At 49.8% G+C, this 27,853-nt stretch overlaps 1 protein-coding gene across 5 annotated transcripts in view; it reads right to left on the bottom strand.

Annotated features, from left to right (window-relative positions):
- The window catches only part of PDE5A (phosphodiesterase 5A), a gene marked incomplete at its 5' end in the record, with an annotated part of 113,700 nt that overhangs the window by 57,403 nt on the left and 28,444 nt on the right, over positions 1 to 27,853 (bottom strand). For all 5 annotated transcript variants that reach the window (XM_080674755.1, XM_080674754.1, XM_080674757.1 and 2 more), the window contains 4 exons: positions 2,320 to 2,387; positions 4,953 to 5,090; positions 7,852 to 7,941; positions 10,171 to 10,242. In XM_080674755.1, coding sequence (XP_080530881.1) covers positions 2,320 to 2,387; positions 4,953 to 5,090; positions 7,852 to 7,941; positions 10,171 to 10,242 — 368 coding nt within the window. The remainder of the gene's footprint in view (positions 1 to 2,319; positions 2,388 to 4,952; positions 5,091 to 7,851; positions 7,942 to 10,170; positions 10,243 to 27,853) is intronic.

Here is a 27,853-nt window from a genome sequence, read left to right as displayed (position 1 = left end):
GAAGCCAAGCTTTCCCCATACCCTGGCCGGCCCAGGCCTCCGCTTAAGGCTACAAAGTTTCAATTATAGAAGATACGTAAATCCCAACAGAAATGGCTGCTGCCACGGAGCAAGCAGAAGGCTTGGCTCTGCTCCAGGCTACAAAGTTTCAATTGTAGAAGATAAATAAACCCCAGATACCAGGGCCTCTGCTTGGGTCACCAGGGGGCGTGGCCGGCCTGCAAACCACGACAGGCCCCTCGCCCAGGCCGCCCCACGCCCCAAGGGAACCCCCATCCTGATCCGGGACACCCTTCAGGACAAACCAGCTGGCCCCCACCCGTGCACCAGGCCTCTATCCTATCTAATAAAAGAGTAATATGCAGATTGACCATCACTCCAACACACAAGATGGCTGCCCCCATGTGGTCAAAGATCCTGCCCCCATGTGGACACAAGATGGCCACCACAAGATGGCCAGCAAGGGAGGGCAGTTGGGAGGGACCAGGCCTGCAAGGGAGGGCAGTTGTGGGCAATCAGGCCAGCAGGGGAGGGCAGTTGGGAGGGACCCTGGCCTGCAGGGGAGAGCAGTTGCGGGGGACCAGGCCTGCAAGGGAGGGCAGTTAGGGGCAATCAGGCCAGCAGGGGAGGGCAGTTGGGAGGGACCCAGGCCTGCAGGGGAGAGCAGTTGCGGGGGACCAGGCCTGCAGGGGTGGGCAGTTAGGGGTGACCAGGCCTGCAGGGGAGGGCAGTTGGGGGGGACCCAGGCCTGCAGGGGAGAGCAGTTGGGGGGGGGACCAGGCCTGCAGGGGAGGGCAGTTAGGGGTGACCAGGCCTGCAGGGGAGGGCAGTTAGGGGCAAACAGGCTGGCAGGGGAGCAGTTAGGCATCAATCAAGCTGGCAGGGAAGTGGTTAGGGGGTGATCAGGCTGGCAGGCAGAAGCGGTTAGGGGCAATCAGGAAGGCAGGCAGGCGAGCAGTTGGGAGCCAGCAGTCCTGGATTGTGAGAGGGATGTCCGACTGCCCGTTTAGGCCCGATCCCACCAGGATCGGGCTTATACAGGCAGTCGGACATCCCTCGAGGGGTCCCAGATTGGAGAGGGTCCAGGCTGGGCTGAGGGACACCCTCCTCCCCCGTGCATGAATTTCATGCACTGGGCCTCTAATAATAAAACTCAAAATGCAAATGAAAATAATTACACAAACAGGCTGCTGCACAAATATTCAAAGGCAAATGTAGGTACTTCATAGTTTTACACATTTAATATTCCCTATCACACCAATTTCCTAATCCCATAACATATGTAAATCTTAAATATACATGTTTATATTTGTACCTATATAAATTCATTATTTATACAAGCCAAAAAGTAAACTGGCCCAATATTTATGTGTCTTATCTAGAAGCTTTCTAAAATGTTCTTTATAAAAAAGCAACAAAAATGTCACAGCATCCTAAAATCAAAGTAATATAGATTAGTGCTTGTCCTAAGAATGAGAAACTCCGCCGCTGAACGAGGCAGTCCGGCCTAAAGCCCACATGTGGGAGACAGAGATGTTAAGTAATGTCCTATTTCCAGGATCGAATGATATAATATCAATAATTTCTGGAAAAATGATTGGAAGGAAATGAACAATGGGTCCTGTGATGCGCAGCATTTGTGCAGGCACTCCCGTCGCTCAAGCCTGGCAGACGCACACTCCGCAGGAAAGCCCGCGACAAGCCAAGGCCAGCAGCTCTCAGAGTGCAGGGGCTGTGGGAGCACACTGGTCTCCTCTGCATCCTTTTCAAAACTCGCCAGAGAGCACAGACACAACAGGGCCAGGAACACCACAGCCTGCAGCATCTTTGTTGTTTCTGAGCGACAATTTAAAAACGAATAAGAATTTAAACATTACAAAAAACATGAAAAACCAGTGAGCTCCAATGGACACCTGAGCATCCTCCAGCCCCAGGGTCGGCCACTGCTGTACTCGGCCGCAGGCTCCCTTCTGCATTAAATCCCCTGCTGACTCCAAATCAGAACAGAGTCACGGAAAAGTATGCTTAGAAACTGTCAAATGTCCAGGGAAGCTCCAATATGCAATGAAAAACCTAAGTGAAATAGAGCACTGGGGGGCCTACATCAGCCAGCTCACAGGTAGCACTGTGCCCCTGCCTGTGCTGTGACCACTCACTCCATGAAAGAATTCTCAGCTGTAGTAAACACAAAACAAAACAAAACGCAAACCCTGGGACTTTATAACATAAAAGTCAACAGCATCTATGTCTTAAATTGGTTGGGTCACAGAATGACACTGCCTATTGGCATACTTGTGAATTCAGGCAGAGTTCTTTTACCTTGTTACAGTGTCGGATGATTGCTCCAATTCCTCACACTCCATGTGGAACACGCTGGAAAAGGAATCCTGAAAACACAGTGACAAGACCGGAGTAAGTGTGATGAGGCTGTAACAGCCGTCCACGCATAGACACGGGTCTGAGGAATGGCCGGCGCTGATGTTTTTTACGTTTGTTTACTTACTCTCCTAGGGACCTGGACCGAGCGCTCACTTCACCGCATCATGCTACTAAAGCCATGTTCCTATAGTTTCTGATCTCCACGGGCTAGAATGCTTATTTGAGCACTCTTTTTTTTTCTACCAGGTGTTAATAAATGTTAGCTTCAAAATTTCTCTATATTTCTTCAAAACCCTCCAGTTTCTGTTTTTATGCAGACATTGATTACTGCTGCTAGATCCCAGGAAAAGAATGGCTTTTTAAAAAGACATACCATTCAGTAATATTTTGTGAGCTCTAAATAATCGGGAAGATCTGAGCAACATAGAGAAACACTTTTGAAGTTACACTAAAAGGCAGGTACGTATTTGCAGCTGAGCTATACTCACGCCTGGATAAAGAATCGAAAGGAAGCAGGAATAAAACACTGATGTTAGCTAATGGGGGGACAACAGAGAGGAGCACATTTTTTTTTCCTTGCTCACGTTTTGATTTTGGCTCACGTTGTTGAAATACTTTTAATCGGTAACTAATTGCAATATAAATCAAGTCACTTAATTCCCTATCTAAACCCAACAACCGAAGTTGTTAAAAGTGAGCAAAGTGCATTAGCGGGCATGTTGCTGGGCTTTATTCAAAGCACCAATGAGCCGAGTCAGATGCTGCCATGACAGGGTTAACTGGGGAAGCTTGAGCTGAATGCTAATCACAGCGACATTTATGTTGTCTGAAAAAGGAGGGCCTCGTGTATAACTTTCAAACAGTAAATGCTAAAGAGCAGGTCGCAGGGGAAACGTGGTAAGTTGACATACTGCATTAGTGAGTGCTGACCTGAACTTTAAAAGCGTAGCTCCTATCTTATAATCATTTCTACATTCCAGGTTTTATGACTGATTAAACATATGAAGTAGTATCTATGAGAATACTGGTTATCTTACAGAATAGTGAGTTCCTAATAGATATCCTATTAATGAGAATAACACACACACACACACACACACACACACACACACACACACACACTGATTTAGATAATGTTGGGTCCTACAGTGCAATCTTACTATCTAAAACAATTTAAAAACTTTAAATATAAGTATTAAATATATTTTATTCTGCTTCCTCCCAAAAACATGAACTCAGATATCACACATGGGTGGTAGCTGACTGATACAAGTGGTAACTCCCACTCTCTTTCCCACTAACCCCCCAATAAGGAGCCTCTTGCCAGGGTCTAAAGCGAAAGGAAGATGAACAACGACATCAAATAGAAGTCCCCCGGCAGCAGTGGGTCACAGGCTGAGAAGGGAAAGAAACTGCAGGAAGGAAAACTGCCTTCGGCTGGAAGCCCGGATTCTAACAGCAGCCCAGCTGGCCCATCGAGAGGTAACCAGCCCCCTACAAGAACAACCTCTCACACACGTCTGTTTTTCTTTTTAATCCTCACCCGAGGCTATTTTCCCATTGATTTTTAGGGAGAGTGGGAGAGAGAGGAAAAGACAAAGAGAAACATTGATGTGAGAGAAACACATCGATGGGTTGCCTCCTGCATGAGCCCTGACCAGGGCCAGGGCCAGGGAAAAGCCTGCAACCGACGTACATGCCCTTGACCAGAATTGAACCTGGGACCCTTCAGTCCGCAGGCCGACGCTCTATCCACTGAGCCAAACTGGCTAGGGCACACGTTCCTTTCTTTAACGTTACAAATCAGTGGATTGAAATCTACCACTCAGAACCATTTGGTGGTTTCCCATTTCTGGTAAAGGATCAGGGACCCACAGGCAACTTTAATAATGTGGCCTCTATCAGGCCATGCCTTTGGTTTTTAAACAATTTCCGTCAAAAGAAAATGTGGCCCTGGACGGTTTGGCTCAGTAGATAGAGTGTCGGCCTGTGGGCTGAGGGGTCCTGGGTTCAATTCCAGTCAGGGCACATGCCTGGGTTGCGGGCTTGATCCCCAGTAGGGGGTGTGCAAGAGGTAGCCGATCCATGATTCTCTTTCATCATTGATGTTTCTATCTCTCTCTCCCTCTCCCTTCCTCTCTGAAATTAATAAAAATATATTAAAAAATAAAGTGAGAAACCTATTTAAAAAATAAAATAAAATAAAATAAAATGTACTACCCAACCCATTCAGAATGGGGATCTCCCTGTTCCTAGCAGCAGGGACACCGCTCTTCCAGCCATGGAAGGTCAGCAATAACGACAATGTGTTTCCCCACTGAGGCCATGGAGCCGCTGACCACAGCCAGCACAGTACATGCCCATGGTGACTGCTTTGAGGAGGGACCCGGAGGCACCCTCCCCCCACCCCTGCCTGTCTTCAACCAGGACAGGTCGACTGTCATCAGCCTTGCATGACCAACCACATAGGGTTTGAGAGAGGGTTCAAGGCTAACATGGGGTTTACAAGCAGTGGCCCAAGGAATCTCCATTTCTGTCTTTCTAACAAGAAAAAAGGCATACTCTGTACTCACGGAGCAGTCTCCGTCCACTATGAAAATGGTGCACTTCTGCACCTGCATGAAGGAGATAATCGTGGCGGCGATCTTCTTCAGAATGACCTCCAAGGACTGCTGCTCTTCAAAAATCAGGCTGGCCAGGTCAAGCAGCACCTGACAAAGACACCACAAGCTTCATATTTAGTAACTAGAGGCCTGGTGCACCAGTGGGGTCCCTCAGCCTGGCTTGCAGGATCAGGCTGAAACCGGCTCTCCGACATCCCTTAAGGGGTCCCGGATTGCAAGAGGGTGCAGGCCAGGCAGAGAGACCCCACCGATGCACGATCGGGGTCGGGGAGGGATGTGAGAGGTTGGCCAGCTGGGGAGGGACTGCAGGAGGGCTCCAGGGCGTGTCCAGCCCATCTCATTCAGTCCCAATTGGCTGGACCCCAGCAGCAAGCTAACCTACCGGTCGGAGCATCTGCCCCCAGTGGCCAGTGCACATCATAGTGAGCAGTTGAGCAGCCTTAGCATATCATTAGCATATTATGCTTTGATTAGTTGAATGGACAACAGATGACTGGACACTTAGCATATTAGGCTCTTACTATATAGAATTGATTGCGACCACTAAAGCAACATAATGATATATATGAGCTATAAGTTGTTTATATATATTTAATCTAACAAAGTTATGAGCAAGTTTGCATTCTGCTTACTAACAATTGTTATTACAGTTAGTACAGTGGTTCTATCATAGACTCTGAATCCAGCCAGAGTCATTAGATTTTAATTCCAACTTCCCTTCCTGCCAGCTTTGTGATCTAGGGAAAATTTCTTGAAAATGGGGATAACAGTAGTACCAAAATCATAGGAATGCTGTTAAGAACTAAATGAGTTAACATTTATAATGCATTTTGAACAGTATATGACACATAAAACACGTTGTTAATAAATAGTAAATGTGTATTAACATTTATCGACATTTTCACAGGACATATTAAATACTGTCCAAAGTAAACAAAGTATTAAGAGTTCTTTTTGTGATATTCCTGGTAATTTCTCTTTCCTTTGAATTCCACAGAATTCCTTCCAATGTCACAAAGAATGTGTGTGATGAGGGGGTAGAAAGTGTATTACAGAAAATTTATTGGAGGCGATACTGTCCTAGCCCAGGCCTGAAAGATGAGTAGAAGTCATTCTGGTGAAGTGAGTGAAGGGAGCTATTTCAGTCAAAAAGAACTGAATTGAGAGAAAGCAGCACACTACTAGCCTTGATAAGGTTTCATGTGCATCTGGAGTGTGAAGAGGACAGTGGGGCAGGTGAGGTTGGAGAGTGAAGCAGAGAAACAACCCCAAACCCTGTATGTTTCTTGAAGCAGTTTGGATGGTGACAGTTTGCAGGAAGAAAGTGACAAGGTCACAGTTGTGTTTGTAAACACGGGGACTGGGTGAATGGATGATAAGCACAGAGCGTGGGAACAGTAGGGAGATATTGCAGTTGAAGGCAATGGGAGGTCCAATATCTTATTAATACAATAAGTATTAATTTTCAAAAAAGAAAAAATAGACAGCAGGGGAGATTAGTTATCAAAGAAATAATAATGAAAAAGAATCACGTAAAACAGAAGGGCATAAGTCTCCAGGCTGAGATGACCAGGTATCAGCATGATGAGTTAAAAGGGAAAAAAAGTCATATTGTGAAATTAAGTTACCAAAGCAAAGATAAAGAAATAATCCAGAAAGCTTACAGACATTTAAAAAAAATCTACAAAGAGCCAAGAATCAGAACAACATGGATACTAGTTAGAAGGCAAAGCACTACCTTTAAAATCTGAGGAGCTGATTTTTTCATTTGAGAATTCTGTACCCAGCAAAACTGGCAAGGATGGTACAACAGACATTTCCATACGTGCCAGGATTCTGAAAGCTTGCCACACCACTCCCCTCCTCATGGAGTTACTTGAGAATGTGCGGCAATTCAACAAGGGGATGAGCTGAGAGAGGAGCTGTGGGATCCGTGGCTGCAGATGAGCCTGAGCCATGAAGCGCAGTTCTATGCTGACACCTGGGCAGCAGCCATGGGGGGAAATGGTTTGGCTTGGAAGAGGCAAGATAAAGAACATAAACTTAGAGATCTCTGAGAAAAAGAACTCAACAGAATGCCTAAGTAATGGAGAGTCTTGGTGTGGGCGGACCAGCAACATGCGATGACACCAGAGCAAACAGTTCAAGGGAAAAAGGATGGAATTCAGAAACATCCAGAAAAACTAACATGATCAACATTTTCACAGTCATGGTACTTATAAACACCTTATTTGAAATTGCAACTTTAGAATTAACCTAGACAAAAGGTAAAAAAAAAACCAAAAAAACAAAAAACCCCCACAAAAACCCACACAGTTAATCATGGTTGTAGACAATACTGGTATATATGTCATCCATGTGGGCAACATAAAAGAAAAAGTGCAGATGGGAAAGCAGAGGTAAGGAGGAGTGGTTGGGAAGGAGAGATGAGAGATGCTGAGGTTCTGGTCTTACGAAGCATGGAATCAAGAGATGACGACTCTAGTTGATGGAGCAAGAAATGAAAACCTTATTTAACATGACAAATGCAACCCACCCCATAACTCAAAACAGTGACAGATGGCACTGGTCAGCTAAGGGTCATGCAAGCAAAGGGTGGTGCGAGCCAAATAAACCCTCCACTGTTCATTAGTGAACACCGTCCAACGGTTATACTAGTAAACGTGGGAAGAAGGAAACAGAAATAACTATTAGAGGGAACAACTGACGTATTTAGAAACTGAATCTGTGCTGTTTGGATTTTCAGTCATGCACATAGATTGGCTAAAAATCACACACATATATTAGATAAACATTTAACACATTTTAAAAAGAATCTCTGAGCTCTTTCTCTAGTCCCCGGACTTGCCTGATTCCTCTTGTTCTCCAGCAGCGACGTCTCGTAGAGCTGTGCGTTGTGAAGAACAATACCACAAAATGCCAAGTACGCGGCGAAGTCCTAGAAAACGGGCCAGACACCACCAAGTGAGAATTGCCTATACAACTGTCTGGGTATGCTGCCTGGAACACAAAGGGCATCCAACGTTATGCAGAGTTGAAATAAATACTGGAGAGCCCAAGGAGGTGTTTATTCTGCATAAAATTAGGAAATGAGGCAGAGCCGGTGTGAGCTAAATGGCACCCCCTAGTGGGTGACAAGCACTAACACAGCCTCCTATGTCATAAGTTAGGGAGACATGAACAAGGAGAAAGAGGGTGGGTACGGAGACCTGGTCTCTTTATTGGAAACGGAAACCTGCTCTATGCAAAAACTCGTGGTGGTCTCTGAATGACGGTAAGACTCAGATCCATGCTGAAGAGATGCAAATAGCTTATAACTTCTTCCCCGGGCAAATAAAGCTCACATGCTCGTTAGGAGAAGACTGGCAATCACACTCCCCTCTAAAGCTGCAGATTTAGTTGAATTGTGTTCCTTTGAACAGGTAACGATTGTTCTTAATATACTATACTCAGGTGATGTACTCACACTTATATTTCTTGTTGGTTAAAATAGTTCTTTACCTGGCACGTTGGATCCACAATCGTGGATTCATTTGCCAAATGGCGATACAGCCTAAGGAGGCCAAGCTTTCTAGAAGGGTTCACAAGGATGGACTATAAACGGATAATGGCATAGAAAGCTGACCTAGAGCCGTGTGTCCACCAAACACTCTCAGGAGGCATTCCCAGATGGGAGATTAGATGCCCAGGACCCTGACTTTAAAGGCGCTTGCTTTGTTCTGAAGCAGTTAAGACATGGAGACCGACACCAGGGCCAGTACAGCCCCAGCATGGAGACAGAAGCCACTACTGTCTTGTCTCCCAAAGCGCCTAACTTTCAGGGAGTGACGGAAACAGCACTGGGCTTGAATAGGAGCAACTGGGGGGCCCCTGGAATCCGTATAATGACTCTTCAGGAAGAGGAATGGCAAACCCTCCAGTAGATGCAGCTGTGACCAGGTGTGTGGGCTGCAATCCTGAAGCGGAAGCAGGTGGTGTGTGGCGGGCGTGCCTGTCACAGGACAATGCTGACTGCCCTCTTTCCGGAGCTGGTTCACATGCCCAGCCTGAATGCGCGCATTGGTACCCCGCGTCCCTGTGCCGAGCTTAGAGGACACTGTGACTGGGCTTCACAGGAGGGCAGGTCCGACTCCCAGCTGACCTGTGGTGCTGACCTTGGAGCATGGCTCCAGGGGTTTTATTAGAGGCTGAATTTCTTTTTTTCTTTTAAATAGATTTTTATTGATTTCAGAGAGGAAGGGAGAGGGAGAGGGAGAGGGAGAGATAGAAACACCAATGATGAGAGAGAATCATGGATCGGCTGCCTCCTGCATGCTCCACACTGGGGATCGAGCCCACAACCCCAGCATATGCCCTTAATTGGAATCAAACCTGGGACCCTTCAGTCCACAGGCCAACACTCTATCCACTGAGCCAAACTAGCCAGGGCAAGGCTGAATTTCTTTCTTTCTTTTTCTTCTTTCTTTCTTTCTTTCTTTCTTTCTTTCTTTCTTTCTTTCTTTCTTTCTTTCTTTCTTTCTTCTTCCTTTCCTCCCTCCCTCCCTCCCTCCATCCCTCCCTTCCTCCCTCCCTCCCTCCCTCCCTCCCTCCTTCTTTCCTTCCTATATATCTTTATTGATTTCAGAGAGGAAGGGAGAGGGATAGAGAGTTAGAAACATCGATGAGAGAGAAACATCAATCAGTTGCCTCCTGCACACCCCCCACTGGGGATGTGCCCGCAATCAAGGTACATGCCCTTGACCGGAATCAAACCTGGGATCGATCCTTCAGTCCACAGGTTGACGCTCTACCCACTGAGCCAAACTGGCCAGGGCAAGGCTGAATTTCTTAATAGCAGTGATGAAAGGTAGTGAGCAAACTAAAAGTCCATGTCACCCTCTGTGTGGCCCCAATGTGTGCATACACACACACACACACACACACACACACACACACACACACGCACACACACATGTGCGCCGTGGGGGAGGCGTGGCCACACAGAACGGAGCTAAGTAGATACCACAGGTACCCCTGCAGGTCACTGTGTCTGCCACAGGAAGCTATCCTGATTATTTCAGATCACGTGAACCCACAAGGTGTTTAGTGATGGGCAGTGTCAGCTGCCGCTCCTTCTGCAGGTCTATCCACCCAGAGGAGACATCACAACAGACACGCACTCTGGTACCTTCTCATCTTTCTCAGTGAATGTCCCGCCGTTTCCCGACTTCTTGTTGATGGCCTGGGCAACGCCAACAACCTGGTATAAGGAGAGAAAAGTGTCTGAAATGATTGGTATAAATCCACTGGTGAGTCTGCAGCAGGATTTCTGCATGTGCTTTCAAACAGCAAACAAAACAGGCTGCCAACCCGAGACACAGCCCCCAGCAGCTGAGCGAGCTCCACCGCATCTACTGCAGCCTTTCTCTCTAACAGAGTTTGAAAGTGTTTAACGTCCTGGTCCCAAACTACATCTGACTCTGTGATGTCACCTGGCATCGCGAAAGCATTAATTGGCCATCACATCTCAGCAGCTGCCCAGACCCTTCCTCATGTCCCACAGCAATGCAGCCACCTCTCTCATTCTCAGGGCTGTTGGGCATGAAGGGTGAAGCGAGGAGAGAAGAACAGACCCCCCTGAGCCACCCTTTCCCACAGGGGGTCTCATCATGATGCCGGGGTTCCAGACCCCCGGGAACCCGAGCCAAGACCTTGCTTCACCACGAAAATGAGACCTTCATTTACAGGAGCAGTGGAGGATTCCCCCCGCGTTCTTTTCAAACATCCCCTGGGCTCAGTCATTCATTCAGAAATAGGTATTTTATTCAACAAATAGTTTCCAAGCACCGGTTACGGACCAGGCACTGTTCTAGGCCAGTGGTCGGCAAACTCATTAGTCAACAGAGCCAAATATCAACAGTACAACGATTGAAATTTCTTTTGAGAGCCAAATTTTTTAAACTTAAACTTCTTCTAACGCCACTTCTTCAAAATGGACTCGCCCAGGCCATGGTATTTTGTGGAAGAGCCACACTCAAGGGGCCAAAGAGCCGCATGTGGCTCGTGAGCCGCTGTTTGCCGACCACTGTCTAGTCTAGGCAATGAAGACGCGGGTGGAACAAGACAGATGGCAGATGCCACGACGGTGACATTCCAGTCAGTGTGAGGCTCGGGAGGGAGTCCCACCCACCCCCTTCGCCACCCCATTTTACAGACCAGCTTACAGGAAGTGAGGGGCCGACGTGGCCCATGCAGGCTTCCCCCCTCTCTTCCTAACCCTAGGCAGTCATCAAGTTACAGACACATTCACGTTGTAGGCAAACAATGGCCCCAGACACGGTCTCGTCCTAACCTCTGGAGCCTGGGAAGAGGTCCCCTTACGTGGCAAAAGGGACTCTGCAGGTGCGTTAAATTGAAGGTCTGGAGATAGATCACCCAAATCATGTGGGGGGTAGGGGGCCCGGTGCCGGAGCAGGAGGCAGGACAGCAGGTCAGAGATGGGAAGAGCTGGGCTGCAGGTCTGACGGTGGAGGAAGAGCCATAAGCCAAGGGATGTGGGCAGCCTGCAGGCAAGAGAAGGGCTCCTCCCAGACTCCACACAGGAGCATAGCCCACCCACACCAGTGTTAGCCCAGGGAGAGCCAGTCTGGGCTCCGGCCTCCACACCATACGATGGCACATTCATATGGATTTAAGGCACTACATCCCCGTAGACTTTTACAGCAGCATGGCACTCAGTCAGCCCATCAGAGGTGCTCTCACACTCCTCTTTACCTCTCACCCCTCTGCACCCCATCCTGCATCTGCTTCACCAGCAAAACCTCACTCTCTTCGAAGCCTTACATCTCACTGCTGATGGTTTTCCTGCTGTTAGTCCATCTCTGACACGAGGTCAGCTCTATCTTCCTGGGACACTGCTTTGGGCATACAAGTTATCCCATCACTCAAATGTTTTAATGCTCCATCCATCCATGCATTCATCCACCCATCCACCCATCCATTCATCCACCCATCCACCCACCTATCCACCCTGCATTCTGCACATCCCTCCTGAGTCACGCATTCCTGCCCGGGCGGTACGATGATTAATGTCAGGTATGTGGAAAGCCGAGATGTTCTTTTGAAACATTATCTTAATGACACTTTCACAATTATTTATAACTAGTGGCCCGGTGCACGAAATTTGTGCACGGGGGAGGGGGGTGTCCCTCAGCCCGGTGGGATCGGGCTTAATCGGGCAGTCGGACATCCCTCGAGGGGTCCCAGATTGGAGAGGGTGCAGGCTGGGCTGAGGGACACACACCCCCATGCACGAATTTCGTGCACCGGGCCTCTAGTTTATTAATAAAAGCCCAACAACCAAAACAACAACAAAAAGGTCAAAACTGGCAAAGGTGCACAGAGGCAGCATGGAACAGGCAAACGAATGCAGCCAATAAAAACGCAAAAGTTGTGCCAGCTCTGGTAATCCGGAAAACACAAATGAAAGCAACAATGAGACGCAGTTTGTGCCCAGCAAGGTGGCCCAGATTTACAAACCCAAGGATGTGGGGGGCTGGTTAGGCTGTGAGGTGGCAGGCGCTCTCAGCGTTGCTGGGAAGGTGTATGTTTCTGTCGGCCTCTGAAGGTGGCACCGAAGGAGGGCTCTCCATGTGTCCAGGAGACCCACGTGCAGATGGTCACTGAAGATGGTTTGTACAGCAAAAGCCTGCCAGCAACGCAGGCATCTGGGAGTCACATGACCAAAATTGGTAGTACAATGGGACTGGAAAGGAGAAAGCCCCATTTAGTTATTTATATATTGATTGATTTCAGAGAGGAAAGGAGAGGCAGAGAGAGATAGAAGCATCAATGATGAGAGAGAATCATTGATCGGCTGTCTCCTGCACACCCCACACGGGGGATGGAGCCTGCAATCCAGGCATGTGCCCTGACCGGGAATCGAACCCTGATCTGGTTCATAGGTCGATGCTCAACCACCTAGCCATGCCTACTGGGCTAGTTTTATCTTAATGTAACTTAAAAAAAAAGAAACCACGAAGTATTAACACTCGTAGTTTTATTATCAGTGGTTCTAAAAGTGGTTTTTGTCCCTAGACCTTGGCATTTGGTGTCACTTGAGAACTTTTAGTAAAACAAATTCTCAGGCCCAACCCAGACCTACTGAGTTGGACCCACCGGGGTGGGACCTGCAAGCTGAATTTTTTAAATATGTTTTTCAATTGATTTTAGAGAGAAAGGAAGGGAGAGAGAGAAACAGCCATTGGCTGCCTCCTGCATACCCCCTACTGGGGATCAAGTTCAAATCTTGGGGCTTAAACCAGCCACCTCTTGGTTTATGGGAGGATGCCCAACCAACTGAGCGACCCTGACCAGGTCACAAGCGGAGTTTTAACGCGCCCCTCATTATCATGTTCTAGTTGACAAGGACATGGTGTTGACCATCTTGTTCTCTGTGATTTTCTATATTTTTTAAATTAAAAACAAATAATCGCAAGCTTTTCTTTTTCATTCTCCCAAAGTCCCTGTGGGCTGTGCTAACTTCATAACTAAAGTTGATGAAGAACACAGACTTAGCGCTGCCATGTCAGACTCTCAGTGTGGGCAGATCTCTTAATATCAAGCCAAAGGCAGAGGGAATGTGGGCAGATTTATTAACTCTCATTCAAATGTGGATTGTCCAGTAAGTACCTCAGCCTAAACATTGTGACCCCCGGACACTTCTCCCTTGTCATCCACAGCAACCGGCCCAGCATGCTGTGCGTCAGGACAGCGCAAAGGCCCCAGGCTACTGTGAGGGGCAAGACCTATGCCATGACCTTGGGAATCAAGCTAGCTGGAGACTCAGGATGTGTGTGAGAAGAGGTTCAGGACAGGAAGGCCTTGCTGTCAGATGCAGGCATTATGACTGCCACTCGGGACTCAGGGGGATCTGTGGGTCACTCTTTGGAGACTTGGCCTCTGTAGAGAGAGAGGAAGGTCATAGTTCAAGGAACCCCGTGAACAAAGGTTGCAGGATTCTAACTCAAGGCCATGTAAGTGATCTCAGTGCAAATTGAGGGCATGGAATCCATCTGCAATTTTTATCCTAGATGGATGGGTGGATGGGTGGATGGATGGGTGGATGGGTAGATGGGTGGGTGGGTGGATGGATGGGTGGGTGGATGGGTGGATGGGTAGATGGGTGGTTGGGTGGATGGATGGGTGGATGGATGGATGAATGGATGGATGGATGGGGGGGTGGATGGGTGGATGGGTGGATGGATGGATGGTGGGTGGATGGGTGGATGAATGGATGGGTGGATGGGTAGATGAATGGATGGGTGGATGGAGCATTAAAACATTTGAGTGATGGGATAACTTGTATGCCCAAAGCTGTGTCCCAGGAAGATAGAGCTGACCTCATTTAACCTTTACAGTAACACCTTCAGGTGGGCATTACCCTCCCACGTTATCACGGAGGCAGCCGGAGTTCAGAAAAGTAAAGTGGGTCATCCGAACATGGCAGCCGACGCTCTCCCGTCTGATTCCAAAGCCTGTGTTCATTTTTTAAAAAAATATATGCATTTATTGATTTCAGGGAAAGGGAGAGGGAGAGAGAAATAGAAACATCAATGATGAGAATCATTGATCGGCTGCCTCCTGCATGCCCCATTGGGGATCAACCCAGGAAGGTGCCCTGACCCGGAATCAACCGTGAACTCCTGGTTCATGGGTTGAAGTTCAACCGCTGAGCCACGCAGGCCAGGAAAAAGCCTGCATTCTTTCTGCTCCCTTCCCTGGGGCCAGGGCAACGTGTGAGCAGGCCCGCTGTGAGCACGGGCTCTGAAGAGCCATTCTGTAACGAAACTGCTCAGCCCAGGGTCCCCGGTACATCCGGGGCTGTCTCCCTCCCCCCGCCCCCGCCCCACGCTCATATGGTTAATGCATATTTCCACCCAAGGCAATGGAACAGTTTCAACATGAGAACTTTGAGAAACAGATGAATCCAGAGTGGCCACTAGACGTGCTGTTTCCTTTGACTGCGATTATAAATCTCATGACACGTTCTTATGGCCAAGAATCACTCATGCAACATAAAAAAGTCCTACATTTCAGGGAGAAACAGATAATGATGCCATTTCAAAATAAGTAGTTCTTGCAGAAAAGCTGGAGGGACGGATGGTGATAGCAGTTAGAACAGTGGGGGGCTGACTGGGGTAGGGTACATGTTCTAGCTCTTGACTGGGGTGTCAGTTACACAGATGTAAGCACGTTTGTCAAAACGCATCAAATTGTACATGCAGATCCGTGTCTTTCACTGTACGTAAATTTTAGTCGGTTTTCAAAACATGATTTAAAGGTGAAAAGTGAACTTGTCATTGCTGGTGGTCCGTGTGCCAGTGCCTGCTGCCTCGGGGACGGTGGCGCAGGCTGAGGTGTGACCGTCTGCTGGGTGCTGTGAGCAGGACGGATATCCCCAGATGGGGCGGGACAAACCCAGCCCTGGACCAGTGGCCTCCCTGCCCTCGGAACGCCCCATGGGAGTGGCCCACCCGCTGGCTGAGTCCAGGGAATGCCTGGCACAACTCTTCATCCTCCTGTTTATTCCTGTCCCTTCACTCACAAAAACCCCTCTTCCCTGCCAAGTGCCAGCGTCTCTGCCACCTCATCCAGCACAGGGACTGCTGCCTCCTTACTCAGCGTGTCTGCCCCGGGGACGCAGGGATGTGGTTCTGCGTCAGACGTGGCCACTGCGAGATGCCCGCCAGGCGCCCTTTATTTTTTAAAAATACATTTTTATTGATTTCAGAGAGAAAAGAATAATCAATGATGAGAGAGAATCATTGATTGGCCTCCTGCACACCCCACACTGGGAAGGAGCCCGCAATCCAGGTCACAGGAATTGAACCGTGACCTCCTGGTTCATAGGTCAATGCTCAACCACAGAGCCATGCCAGCCGGCTCCCCAGGTGCCCTTTAAAAACTGCCGGAGACACAGGTTACGTTGCAGAGAGCCTTGTGTCCCACGGGGGCACATCAGATTTAGGGGGGTCAACTTCCCATCCCCCCTTTGGCTGGGCGACACGCTGAGGGAGCCATCGAGCAGCCTCTGAACCTCGCGGGTGAGTCTCGGTGGTGGCCACTGTCACCTTCCTGTCTCCCAGCCAGCCTGGGGTTTGTGCTTCACGTGGAAACTGCCAGTGAGTCACAGGAGGCGCTGGGAGCTGAGGGACTTGCTCGGGGTCCTGCTCCTCTCTGTCAGCGCGCAGACCAAGCACTTCCTGCCACACAGTCAGACTCTTTCCTTCAAACTGTCTCTGCTCAATCAGGAACACGTTCGAAACAACAAAACAACCTCTGCCTGTGCAGTATGTATGCACACCCTGTACCTGCATCAGAATAACCCCAGCTGCTGCGCCACCTCCACACGCGCCATTGCCAAGAACGACTCGGAGCCGCACGCTGTTTCACAGCTGAGATTTGTTTTCAGGGCGGTGTCTGCATCCTGCCAGGAGCTGGCGGGCGAAACTCGGCTCTCCCTGGGCACAGCTGTTGGACTTGGACTGGGTTACACCAGGATCCAGTTTGTTCCAGCTCAGCCTGCCCCGGTGACAGGTCCGCGTTCCCCCCAGCAGGGGGCGATGCTGTGCTGGCGACACTTGGAATTGCAGGCTCAAGAGGGTGGCCCGCAGGTGCTCCTGACCCACCCTGATGGGAAACGACATGGCAAGAGTGGAAAAAGCAATCCCACCATTAAAACCCCGATGAGGCTCGTCTCACTTACCAGGGACGCAGGTGAACACGTGCTGGGATCTCCGCATGGCCCCAGGGCCCACCTAGGCAGTTGGGTACCCACCTTGGCAGCCTCAGGGATGCAGAAAAAAGGCGTGTGTGTGCGTTTATAATTTTTTACGCTCAACAAGCCCTTCCCCTGGGGACATATGCCACAGCCCAAACGTCCTTTCATCTCCAGGTTCTTCCCTCCACACGGAGGGTGAGCCTGAGCAGGTCCCCGTGTACGAGAGGCCGGAGCAGATGTCTGTCTCACCCACATCCTTGGCGTGGGTGTCACCACACAACAGACGTGCCCTGCCCCACAGCTGTGCCAGATACACAGTCACCAGTCGCTGGAATCATTGTCTGCAGACCCAGCTTTCATGAAGGTGTTACTCCAGCCCAGACTTTGCATTTTATTTTATTTTTTATTTTTTCCTTTTTCTTTATTTTTTTGACATTTTAAAAAATAAATCTTTATTGTTCAGATTATTACAACTGTTCCTCTTTTTTCCCCCCATAGCTCCCCTCCACCCGGTTCCCACCCCACCCTCTGCCCTTATCCCCCCACTGTCCTCATCCATAGGTGTACGATTTTTGTCCAGTCTCTTCCCGCACCCCCCACACCCTTTTCCCCCCGAGGATTGTCAGTCCACTCCCTTTCTATATCCCTGATTCTATTATATTCACAAGTTTATTCTGTTCATCAGATTTTTTATTCACTTGATTTTTAGATTCACTTGTTGATAGACATGTATTTGTTGTTCATAATTTTTATCTTTACCTTTTTCTTCTTCCTCCTCTTCTTAAAGAATACCTTTCAGCATTTCATATAATACTGGTTTGGAGGTGATGAACTCCTTTAGCTTTTTCTTATCTGTGAAACTCTTTATCTGACCTTCAATTCTAAATGATAGCTTTGCTGGGTAGAGTAATCTTGGTTGTAGGTTCTTGCTATTCATCACTTTGAATATTTCTTGCCACTTCCATCTGGCCTGCATAGTTTCTGTTGAGAAATCAGATGACAATCGTATGGGTGCTCCCTTGTAGGTAACTGTTTTTCTCTTGCTGCTTTTAATGTTTTCTCTTTGTCTTTTGCTCTTGGCATTTTAATTATGATGTGTCTTGGTGTGGTCCTCTTTGGATTCCTTTTGTTTGGGGTTCTGTGCGCTTCCTGGACTTGTAAGTCTATTTATTTCACCAGGTGGGGGACGTTTTTGGTCATTATTTCTTCAAACAGGTTTTCAGTATCTTGCTCTCTCTCTTCTTCTGGCACCCCCATAATTCTGATGTTGGTACGCTTGAGGTTGTCCCAGAGGCTCCTTACACTATCTTCAAATTTTTGGATTCTTTTTTCTTTTTGCTTTTCCGGTTGGGTGTTTTTTGCTTCTTTGTATTTCAAATCTTTGACTTGATTCTTGTGATCCTCTAGTCTGCTGTTGGATCTCTGTATATTATTCTTTATTTCAGTCAGTGTATGCTTAATTTCTAGTTGGTCCTTTTTTCATATCCTTGAGGGTCTCGCTAAATTTATTGGCTTTTTCTAGAAAATTCTTGAAAAACCTTATAACCGTGGTTTTGAACTCTATATCCAGTCGTTTGCTTTCCTCCATTTCTTTCATTTGTGACCTGTTTCTTTGTCTCCGCATTTTGGCTACTTCCCTGTGTAGATAAAGTGGCTTTATGTGCTAGGTGTCCTATAGGGCCCAGTGGCTCAGCCTCCCCAGTTACCTGAGGTGGACACTCTTGGTGCACCCCTTTGTGGGCTGTGTGCACAGTCTTGTTGTAGTAAAGCCTTAATTGTTTTTGGTATCAATGGGAGGAGTTGACCTCCAGGCCAATTGGCTGTGAGGATCAGCTGTGTCTACGATGTGAGAACTTCTGTGCTGGAGACACCCTATGAGACCAGAGTGTGTCCCTTATGGATCTGAGGAGTTGTAATCTGGATGGTCCCACTCTGACCCCTGGGTACACTGGTTCTTGGATCTCTAAGGAGGTGCTAATTTAGCCTCTGCCTGAGGCCACCCAGCAGGAGCTACAGAGAGATCTGCAGATTCCTCTTCTTTGTTTGGGTTTTGGAGGTGCCCAGATGAGGCCCAGCTGTGAAGCAATGCAAGCTGCTGTGGGGCCTTGGGCCTTCTTTTGGATGTTCTGGGTCTCACTGACTCAGCTGCAGTTTGTTAGGTTAGTTTAGAATTCAAAGGACCAGGCCATTCATATGCAAAAGCCTCTGCGCTCAGCTTGGATAGGGTGGAGTCTCAGGGAGGAGCACACAGCAATGGCTTCCCATCAGCCCTGCCCTAAGAGGCACCTGGGTCTCAGTGTCCCTTGGTAATCACTGCAAGCACCTCTGAGAGAAAGCCGCCCTCGAGTTTTGCCCACTGCCAGACAGTCCAGTTTTTCCCCCGTATGAGTCTGGGTCCCCAGAGTCTCACCCAGAATTGGAGTTCAGAGCAGTCAGGAGCTTTTGTCTCCCTCCCGATTGAGAAAGCCAGCTGCGTACTCAGTTGCCAGCCTTCTCCGTGTGCACGCCTCCATACCTCTCCATGTGTGCCTCCCTCTCTGTGCGCACGCCTCTGTACCTCTGCTTTTCACAGCTCCTGTGAGTCTCAGTGTGCTTTTCTCTTTCCTTCTAGTTGTAGAATTTCTACTCAGCCAGCCTTCCTGCAGTTCTGGATGATGTCCATTTTGTCCTTCAGTTGCAGTTTTGAAATTGTTGTGCGAGGCAGCAGTTTAGGTGTTTACCTATGCCGCCATCTTGGTTTCTCCTCCCAGACTTTGCGTTTTTAAAACTAAAAATAGTAAAGAAGTTGTCTGGTAGCTTCTTGGGTATAGTCATTGGGTAAAGACGAGGGAGGCGCATTTCCTGGTGAGAACAGTGCAGCCGCAGAACAAGACTCCGCAGTCTGACTCCTGGCTCTGACTCTTTACAGGAAACACGGGGAAATGTCCTGAACTTGACCAAGCCCATACGTCCCCCTAAAATGGGGGTGATGATACCAGTGAAAGTGGAGATAACTGACGTCTGAGTCACAGGAGACCCCAGCCCTGTTACCACATGCCTGGATGGGATGCTGCCTGCACCCCTCACCTGTCTGTCTGTTTTGGCTCCTGCACGTGGCCCACATGGCCGGCTCATGTGTGACCTGGATAGCCTCACTCAGCGCAGGTACACGACACCTGCTCTGGGAAGCGCCCTGTCTCGCTGTGCTCACACCTAAGGAGGGAAACACAGAAACCAGCAAGTCGCCCTGCAGGGTGCCAGGTGCTGACTGAGCGTATGGGGAGAAGAGAGCAGGGAGGGAGAAGTCTTTGGGTTCACTAAGGATGGCCTGAAAACCTCATCCTGGGATGTCATTTGAGGAAAAGCTTGAAGGAGACGAGAAAGGGAGCCATGTGGGTAACTACAGGCAGAGACTTCCAGAGAGACCACAAGTGCAAAGGCCCTGGGGCCAAGGGGCCTCAAAGCCAGACTGTGCGGGACTTTTCCTACAGGGCAAGATGGAACTCCACTGGTGGTTGGAACCAGGAGTGATGAGTCTAATCTATAATAATAAAAGCATAATATGCTAATTAGACTGGATGTCCTTCTAGACGAAGCCCGGGTCCCGGGTGCCAGAGGGAAGCCGGTGCCGGCAGCTGAGGGAAGGAAGGCCTACTCTTGCACCAATTTCATGCATCGGGCCTCTAGTGAGTTTTATAAAAGTCATGTTGAGGGTGGACTGTGGGGAGCAAAAGGCTTGAAGCAAGAACACCTCTCAGGGGCTGCTAGGATGACTGCCTGACAGCTGCACCTGGGATAGAGGTGATGGGGAGCAGCATCCCCAGGTCGCCAGCAGTGCTGCTGATGGATGGGCTGTTGCTGTGAGAGAGGAGGTGCAGGTGGCTCCAGCAGTTTGTCCTGCGTGGCTGCAGTGACAGTGGCTGTGCACTGTGGGAGGTTCAGTGAGGGGCAGGTTTGCTGGTTAGGAGTTCAGCTTAGATATAAGCTTTAAGAATTTGTTTTCAATTATAGTTTACATTCAGTATTATTTTATACTAGAGGCCCGGTGCATGAAAATTTGTGCACTCGGGGGGGAGGGGTCCCACAGCTCAACCTGTGCCCTCTCGCAGTCCGGGACCCCTCAGGGGATGTCCACCTGCCGGCTTAGGCCTGATCACCTGGGGAATTGGGCCTAAGTCGGCAGGTGAACATTGTTAGCGCTGCTGCGGAGATGGGAGAGGCTCCTGCCACCACTGCTGCACGTGCAGCCGTCAGCCCGGCTCTGGCTGTGCGGAGCTCCCCCTGTGGGAGCACACTGACCACCATGGGGCAGCTCTTGCATTGAGCATCTGCCCCCTGGTGGTCAGTGTGCATCATAGCGACTGGTCATTCTGGTTGTTCCGCTGTTAGGGTCAATTTGCATATTACCCTTTTATTATATAGGATAGCTTTCAGGTGTCCAGCAAAGTGGTTAGACAATCAGATACTTTACAAAGTGCCTCCTGCCCCCATCATCATCCCAAGGTTACTGACTATATGTCCTACCCTGTACCTGACATCCCGGGACATCCTGTACTGGCCCATCTGTTGGGGGTGCTCAGTCTGAGATGCTGCAGACACGCCCAGGCCAGGGGACCTGACCATGTGAGTCTGAGGAGGAGGGACAGGACACGTGTGAGTGGCATTTAAAGCCAGGCAAGTAGGTGACGTTGCTATAGGAGTGTCGATAGAGCAGACACGGGTCCAGGCTGGGCCCTGTGCCCCCATGTGAGGCATGGCCCCAGCCAAGGACACAGGCAAGCCGTCGGGGAGCAGGACACTGGGTGGCCTGAGGTCCTGGAAGGCAAGGGAACACATCTGTCTGGAGTAAGAGTGACCAACAATGTCACCTGCCGCTGAGGGGCGGGCATGATGAGGCCTGAGGAGGATTGCAGCCTCACCCACAGCATCATGGGTCCTCGCCCAGAGTATTTCCACAGGGCGGGGGGTGGGGGGCTGGGTGGCAGGGATGGCAATGCCCCTGGACCAGGGCAGGGCCCTGTGGTCAGCAGACACGGTGGCCCCAAGAGGGAGGGACAGCCAGTGGGCTGTCTCAGAGGGAGAGTGGCATCCTGGGGTGTGCCCAGGAACCCGCCGGGTACGGAGGAATTCTGATGAGCAGGGAGCGGGGGTCTCTCCTGGAACCCTTCTAAGAGCTTTGTTCCCCCAGAACCAATAGGCAAGGCGTCGGATGAAAGCAGGTTGGGGGGGCCGCACAGAGATCCGAGGAGAGAGGAGAGAGTATTAGACATGAACAACGCGTCCATAAAAGGAGCTAATTGTTTGCTCCCCATAAACCAACTCCCTCGCTGCATGTTTTATTTTAGGGCCTATCACACTCTCTCTCCGCTTACATCCCATCTAAACAACTGGGATGTATCCTGGATTCTTCCTTCTACGATTCCTGCCTCAGGTCAGTCCTCAATGTCTCAAAGGGAGCAGCAAACCCACCCCTGGCCCCGTGGCCTCAGCGGCCACTCCTACTCTGGGAGCAGTCACATATCACGCAAAGGCCCTCCCGCCCCCGCTTCCACACACAGCGCTTCCTCCACGGGTGAGCACATGGGAAGTGCTGCTTTCCACATCCATCAAGTGCCAAACGGTGGGGCTCTGGGTTAGAACGAACCAAAGGAAGCTGCTGATTCTTAAGTTTGAATAACAGCAGATGTCTCCTGGCTTCAGCCCTCCCTGTGCCTGGCAGGAGAGGCCTCCCTGATCACCAGCCGCCTACACGGGCTCCTGCCGGCCCTGCCTCCTGCAGCCTGAACCCTGGTGGACTCCAGGCTCTGCCCTCTGCACTGATCTGCCGGGAGGAGTGAGGAGCAGGACCCCAGAGGGAGGAGCAGGACCCCAGAGGGGGCGGATGAGAAGGATAGGAGGGAGCATTTCCTGTGGGCGTGGAGAAGCAAAGACTTCAATCCAGGCAAACAGCCACCTCCTGCAGGGAAGCCTTGGTGATACCTGAAGCCCCTAGTGCCTCAGCCATATGCCACAGCTCCTGGAGCACAGCTCATGCCCCTGACCCCCCTCCCGCCCCCGTCCTTTCCCTCATCCCCCCCCTCCCCCTCCTCTGTCCTCTCCCTCATCCCCTGACCCTCCTCCTCCTCTGTCCTCTCCCTCATCCCCTGACCCTCCCCCTCCTCGGTCCTCTCCCTCATCCCCTGACCCTCCCCCTTCTCTGTCCTCTCCCTCATCCTCTGACCCTCCCCCTCCTCTGTCCTCTCCCTCACTCTGACCCTCCCCCTCCTCTGTCCTCTCCCTCACTCTGACCCTCCCCCTCCTCTGTCCTCTCCCTCACTCTGACCCTCCCCCTCCTCTGTCCTCTCCCTCACTCTGACCCTCCCCCTCCTCTGTCCTCTCCCTCACTCTGACTCTCCCCCTCCTCTGTCCCTGTGACACAGGCCAGTTGGCTCAGCACACACACCAACCCATCACCTTTCTGCAAACCCAGGCCATGTTGCCTCGGGTAGTTCATATGATATTTCGTCTATGAGAGACTGAAAGAAATTTTAAGTGTTAGTTTAATCGACAAGCAGAGATCTCCTATGTCATCCAACCAATTTTAAGGAAAGATATGAGTCCACAAAATATATTTAGTCCTTCCTTCTGGTGGTTTCAGGCTGTCTCCCCAAGTCCTCCCACCCTCCTCTCTTCAAGGTGGGGCCTAGTGTCCCTCCCGTGACTGTGACCTGCACATGATGGCTGGCTGCTGAGGATCAGAGCGAGAGGGAAGATGCACCGTGCGGGAGACCTGGTCTCCACAGCGACTGCTTCCTCCCCGCCTGCTGTCCACCAGGTGGTGTGGACCCTGACAGAGAGGCCGTGTGGAGAGAAACCACAGCCCTGGAGGCGCTCTCGGGGAGGCGGCTCACCTGGAGTCAAGCCCCTGGCCCCTCCTGAGGCGGGGAGCCTGGGCAGGCCGCTGGCCTGCCGTGCCCTCGGGAATTCATCCACAATCGCAGGGCAATTTGTTTTGTTGCAAGAGATCACTCACATAGTCCTCATGCTCATCAAATGATGTGTAATAATCAAATAGACCTGGGATTCTAAATCCAGCCCGCTTTTACTTCAGTTCACTTCTAGGAAGTGATGGAATAAACAACAAACAAAAAATATAGTTCACAATTTCTATTAGATCATCACCGCTTTCTCTTTAATGTGATTTGATCCTGGAATATTAATTTCCATTCCATTTTAGAAGAGAAACAAGTGGTGATGTTTAGATGAGGATTTAATAGGAAGAAATACAGAGTATTTAAAGCACTTTACCCATGTAATCTTAACCCTTCAGAGATGAATACAGACGTTTGCACATGTATCTGTTGAGGGCAGTAATTTCCCCGACAACCACCTAAACTCTCTAAGAAAGAAATGAGAATTGTTTAATACTGAAAATCCACCCAGGGTCTAGTTGTGTGACTCCGGGTCCACGTTACCCACAGCAATAGTTCATGCTCCTCGGCAACAGGTCCCAGACCACGGAGCTCATGCTCAGGCCTCTGGACAACTTCTCAAAAGTAAACATAGACACGACCCATTCCACTAAACACGTGTGCATCCCCACACGTGCTGCCAAGCTGCCCGGAAAGTAGTGATGGAGGCCACCATCAGCATGTGAAGCCAGCCGCCTCTGAGCATTACAGAGCCACCTGGCTGGGTAGAGCCGAGCCTAAAGCCACCTGCAGTCCAGCTCTCAGCCCTTCCTCCTCCTCCTGGTCAGGAGGGGGTCCTTGGGGGTAACCTGTCAGCAGGCATTGTCACCTGCGGCTCCTAAGAAGTGCTTTGCTTGAGGAAAGTGGCTGCCGGCTTCTTTGTAAAATACTTGTTTACGATTAAAAGGGGAACGTGGAAAAGGAGAAAGCCAAGATCAGGCATCGTGACTTCCAGAGCAAGTGGCAACTCAGCGAGTACTGAGCTACAAGAAAGGACATCACAGGGGAATGCATGCAAGGAACGATTTATAAGCTTTAAAAGCCTGAGACTAGCCAGTTCTTCAGGACCAAATGGAGCGGGGCCAGCCGCCAGCCTGCTGCGGAACGGCTGGTTTTTGTAGCCCTACTGGCATCTCATCTGACTTGTTAGGAAGGAAGATGCATAAAGTCGTCGCGTTGAGCTGTTCCAAGCTGACTTGTCCAAAGGAGGGAGGCCCAGTGGCTCTGTGAGCGGGCCCGCAGGCCAGCATGCTGTCTGGGTCCTCCCTGGCTGCGGTTCACTGCGGGGCCCTGTTGTTTCTCTAGCTCCCATCCACAGCCTGCCCTCTGACCTTGCGTGTTGAGTATCGAACTCATTTAACCAGTGTCCTGCTACCTGGTACTGAGCTTTAATCTTTGGTGTACAAGTTCTACATCCATAAGGAGAACTGTTTTAAAGGAACTACCTTCCTTGCTTGTGTTTCCATACCCTCACTGCCCAGACGAGGAAGCCACACATCACGGTGCGTCCATCATTACGTGTCCAAACAAGACAACTCGGGGGAAACAGGAAGAGTTAAAGTGAGCCGTCAGTCATGTTGGCCGGCATGCACTTTTGTGCACGGCAAACCTTTATTTTCTTGCATCGCAAATGGATACACCTCTGGTTCCATTAATGCTTTATTTTGTGACTTTCATCAGGTATTCAGTCTCTTTGGTTCATTAAAGTATTTATCTTCTAAAAAATGTCATAAATATTAGCTGATATTTTTTGAAAATTTTTAGTATTTTTTCCAAAGGAAGATATATATATGTGTATATATATATATATATATATATATATAATCTAATAAAAAAGTCATATGCAAATCAACCATCACTTCACTATACCCACAAGCCACGCCCACCAGCCAATCAAGAGCGAGTATGCAAATTAACCCAACCAAGATGGCTGTGGCCATGGAGCGAGCAGGAGGCTTGGGTTTCCCCGGCAATGGAGGAATCCAAGCTTTCCGCACACCCTGGCTGGCCCAGGCCTCCACTCAAGGCTACAAAGTTTCAATTATAGAACATAAATAAATCCCAGATACCAGGGCCTCTGCTTGGGTCGCCAGGGGGCGTGGCCAGCCTGCAAACCATCACAGGTCCCTCACCCAGGCTGACCCATGCCCCAAGGGAACCCCCACCCTGATCCGGGACACCCTTCAGGGCAAACCAGCCAGCCCCCACCCGTGCACCAGGCCTCTATCTTATCTAATCAAAGAGTAATATGCAAATTGACCATCACTCCAACACACAAGATGGCTGCCTCCATGGGGTCAAAGATGGCTGCCCCCATGTGGACACAAGATGGCTGCAACAAGATGGCCAGCAAGGGAGGGCAGTTGGGAGGGACCAGGCCTGCAAGGGAGGGCAGTTGGGGGTGATCAAGCCTGCAGGGGAGGGCAGTTAGGGGTGAGCAGGCTGGCAGAGGAGGGAAGTTGGGGGTGACCGGGCCTGCAGGGAAGGGCAGTTGTGGGGGACCCAGGCCTGCAGGGGAGAGCAGCTGGGGGGGACCAGGCCTGCAGGGGAGGGCAGTTAGGGGAAAACAGGCTGGCAAGGGAGCAGTTAGGCATCAATCAGGCTGGCAGGGGAGTGGTTAGGGGGTGATCAGGCTGGCAGGCAGAAGCGGTTAGGGGCAATCAGGAAGGCAGGCAGGCGAGCAGTTGGGAGCCAGGCTGGGCTGAGGGACACACCCCCGTCATGAATTTCGTGCACCAGGCCTCTAGTATTTATATAAAGATATAAAGGAAGATATATATATATATATATGTATGTATGTATATATATGTGTATGTGTGTGTGTGTATATATATACATACAAATAATTAGATATTTAGCTAAAAATGCTCCTTTATCAAACTGTTCAAACACTTATCATAAATCCTGTTGTACTTGCATCAAAGAGTTATAAGTATCTCGTCACATATGGTGAAATAATATCAAGATGCTAAAATAAAGCAGAGAAGGAGGGAAGAGCTCTGACTCCAGGTTAGATTTCCACTCAGCACCTGGAGCTGATATCCAGCCAAGGAAAACAGGTGTTTCCGCTCAAAGGCCTCCCAGCTGTCCTCTCCAGCTCAGATCCACAGGAGACTTTCAGCAATGGCAGTATTCACAGTGTCCTGCCTGCCACTTCCTCCATAGAGCCCCTAAAAATACAGGCTGTCCACTTCAAATTCAAGGGTCAATTTGCTTTGCAAAAGGGTGAATTTGCTTTGCAAAAGGGTGAATTTGAAATGGAAAAATCTGTGAAAAAGGATGCACGTCTCTCCACATCACCAGGACGTTGCAGGGGAGGCGGCACTGCAGAACTAGGTGGTCCCAGCGGCAGAAAAAGCCTTGCTGTCCCCGCTCCTCTTGCCTGAACATAAAGATTTGTCTGGTTATAGAACCAACTGATGCGAGTGACACACATAAACACGGGCCCAGGTTCCCAGGCCCCTGAATCCCGCCCGACGTGGGGAAGAAACTGAGGAGCGGTTCTGAAACCCACGCGCCCTGCGGATTGTCTTCTCTGTGCCCGTGGGCTCGGTGTGGGCCCCTCTGAGCCCGCCACCCAGATTCACAGGACACGGACATTTCTATCCCTGGGAACCATTGGCCTCCAGCTACTGGCCGGATCCCCCAGGGACGCCACAGAGGATGTGGCTCATTCCTCCTTCGTCTTTCCATCTGAAAGGAGCCTGTCCTCGTGGTCACCCACACTGTGAACTCCGAGGGCCAGCAGCACACAGCGGGCCTCCCGCTCACCCCCATCCCCACCTTCCAGACTGCCTCTGCACGGAGCCACATCAGACGCAGAATGTTAAGAAACCCTCCTTTCCACCCATGACCCTGGGGTCAGACTTCCAGGTTCGAACCTCAGCTTCCCCAGTTTTATATATATACTAGTGGCCCTGTGCACGAAATTCGTGCACATTAAAAGGGAATTAATTAGAGGAAATATTTTAATATTGCTATTTGCCCTTTCTCTATAATAGAAGTGTCAGAGATGAAAGAAAATTAATAAAATGTATATGAAAAAATCTCCCTCCTGTCAGAGTCTGGGGAGCGCCATGGGACCTAGAGTCAAGTCCCCGCCCACCACCTGCACACACTTCAAAAACGCAGGAGACCCAGACCGGCCGGCCCCACCCCCA

The sequence above is a fragment of the Plecotus auritus genome (genome assembly GCF_963455305.1).
Source record: "Plecotus auritus genome assembly, chromosome: 6".
In the NCBI taxonomy this organism is placed as follows: Eukaryota; Metazoa; Chordata; class Mammalia; order Chiroptera; family Vespertilionidae; genus Plecotus; species Plecotus auritus.
Note: the sequence above shows the minus strand (reverse complement) of the source record. Positions and strands in the feature narration are given on the sequence as shown.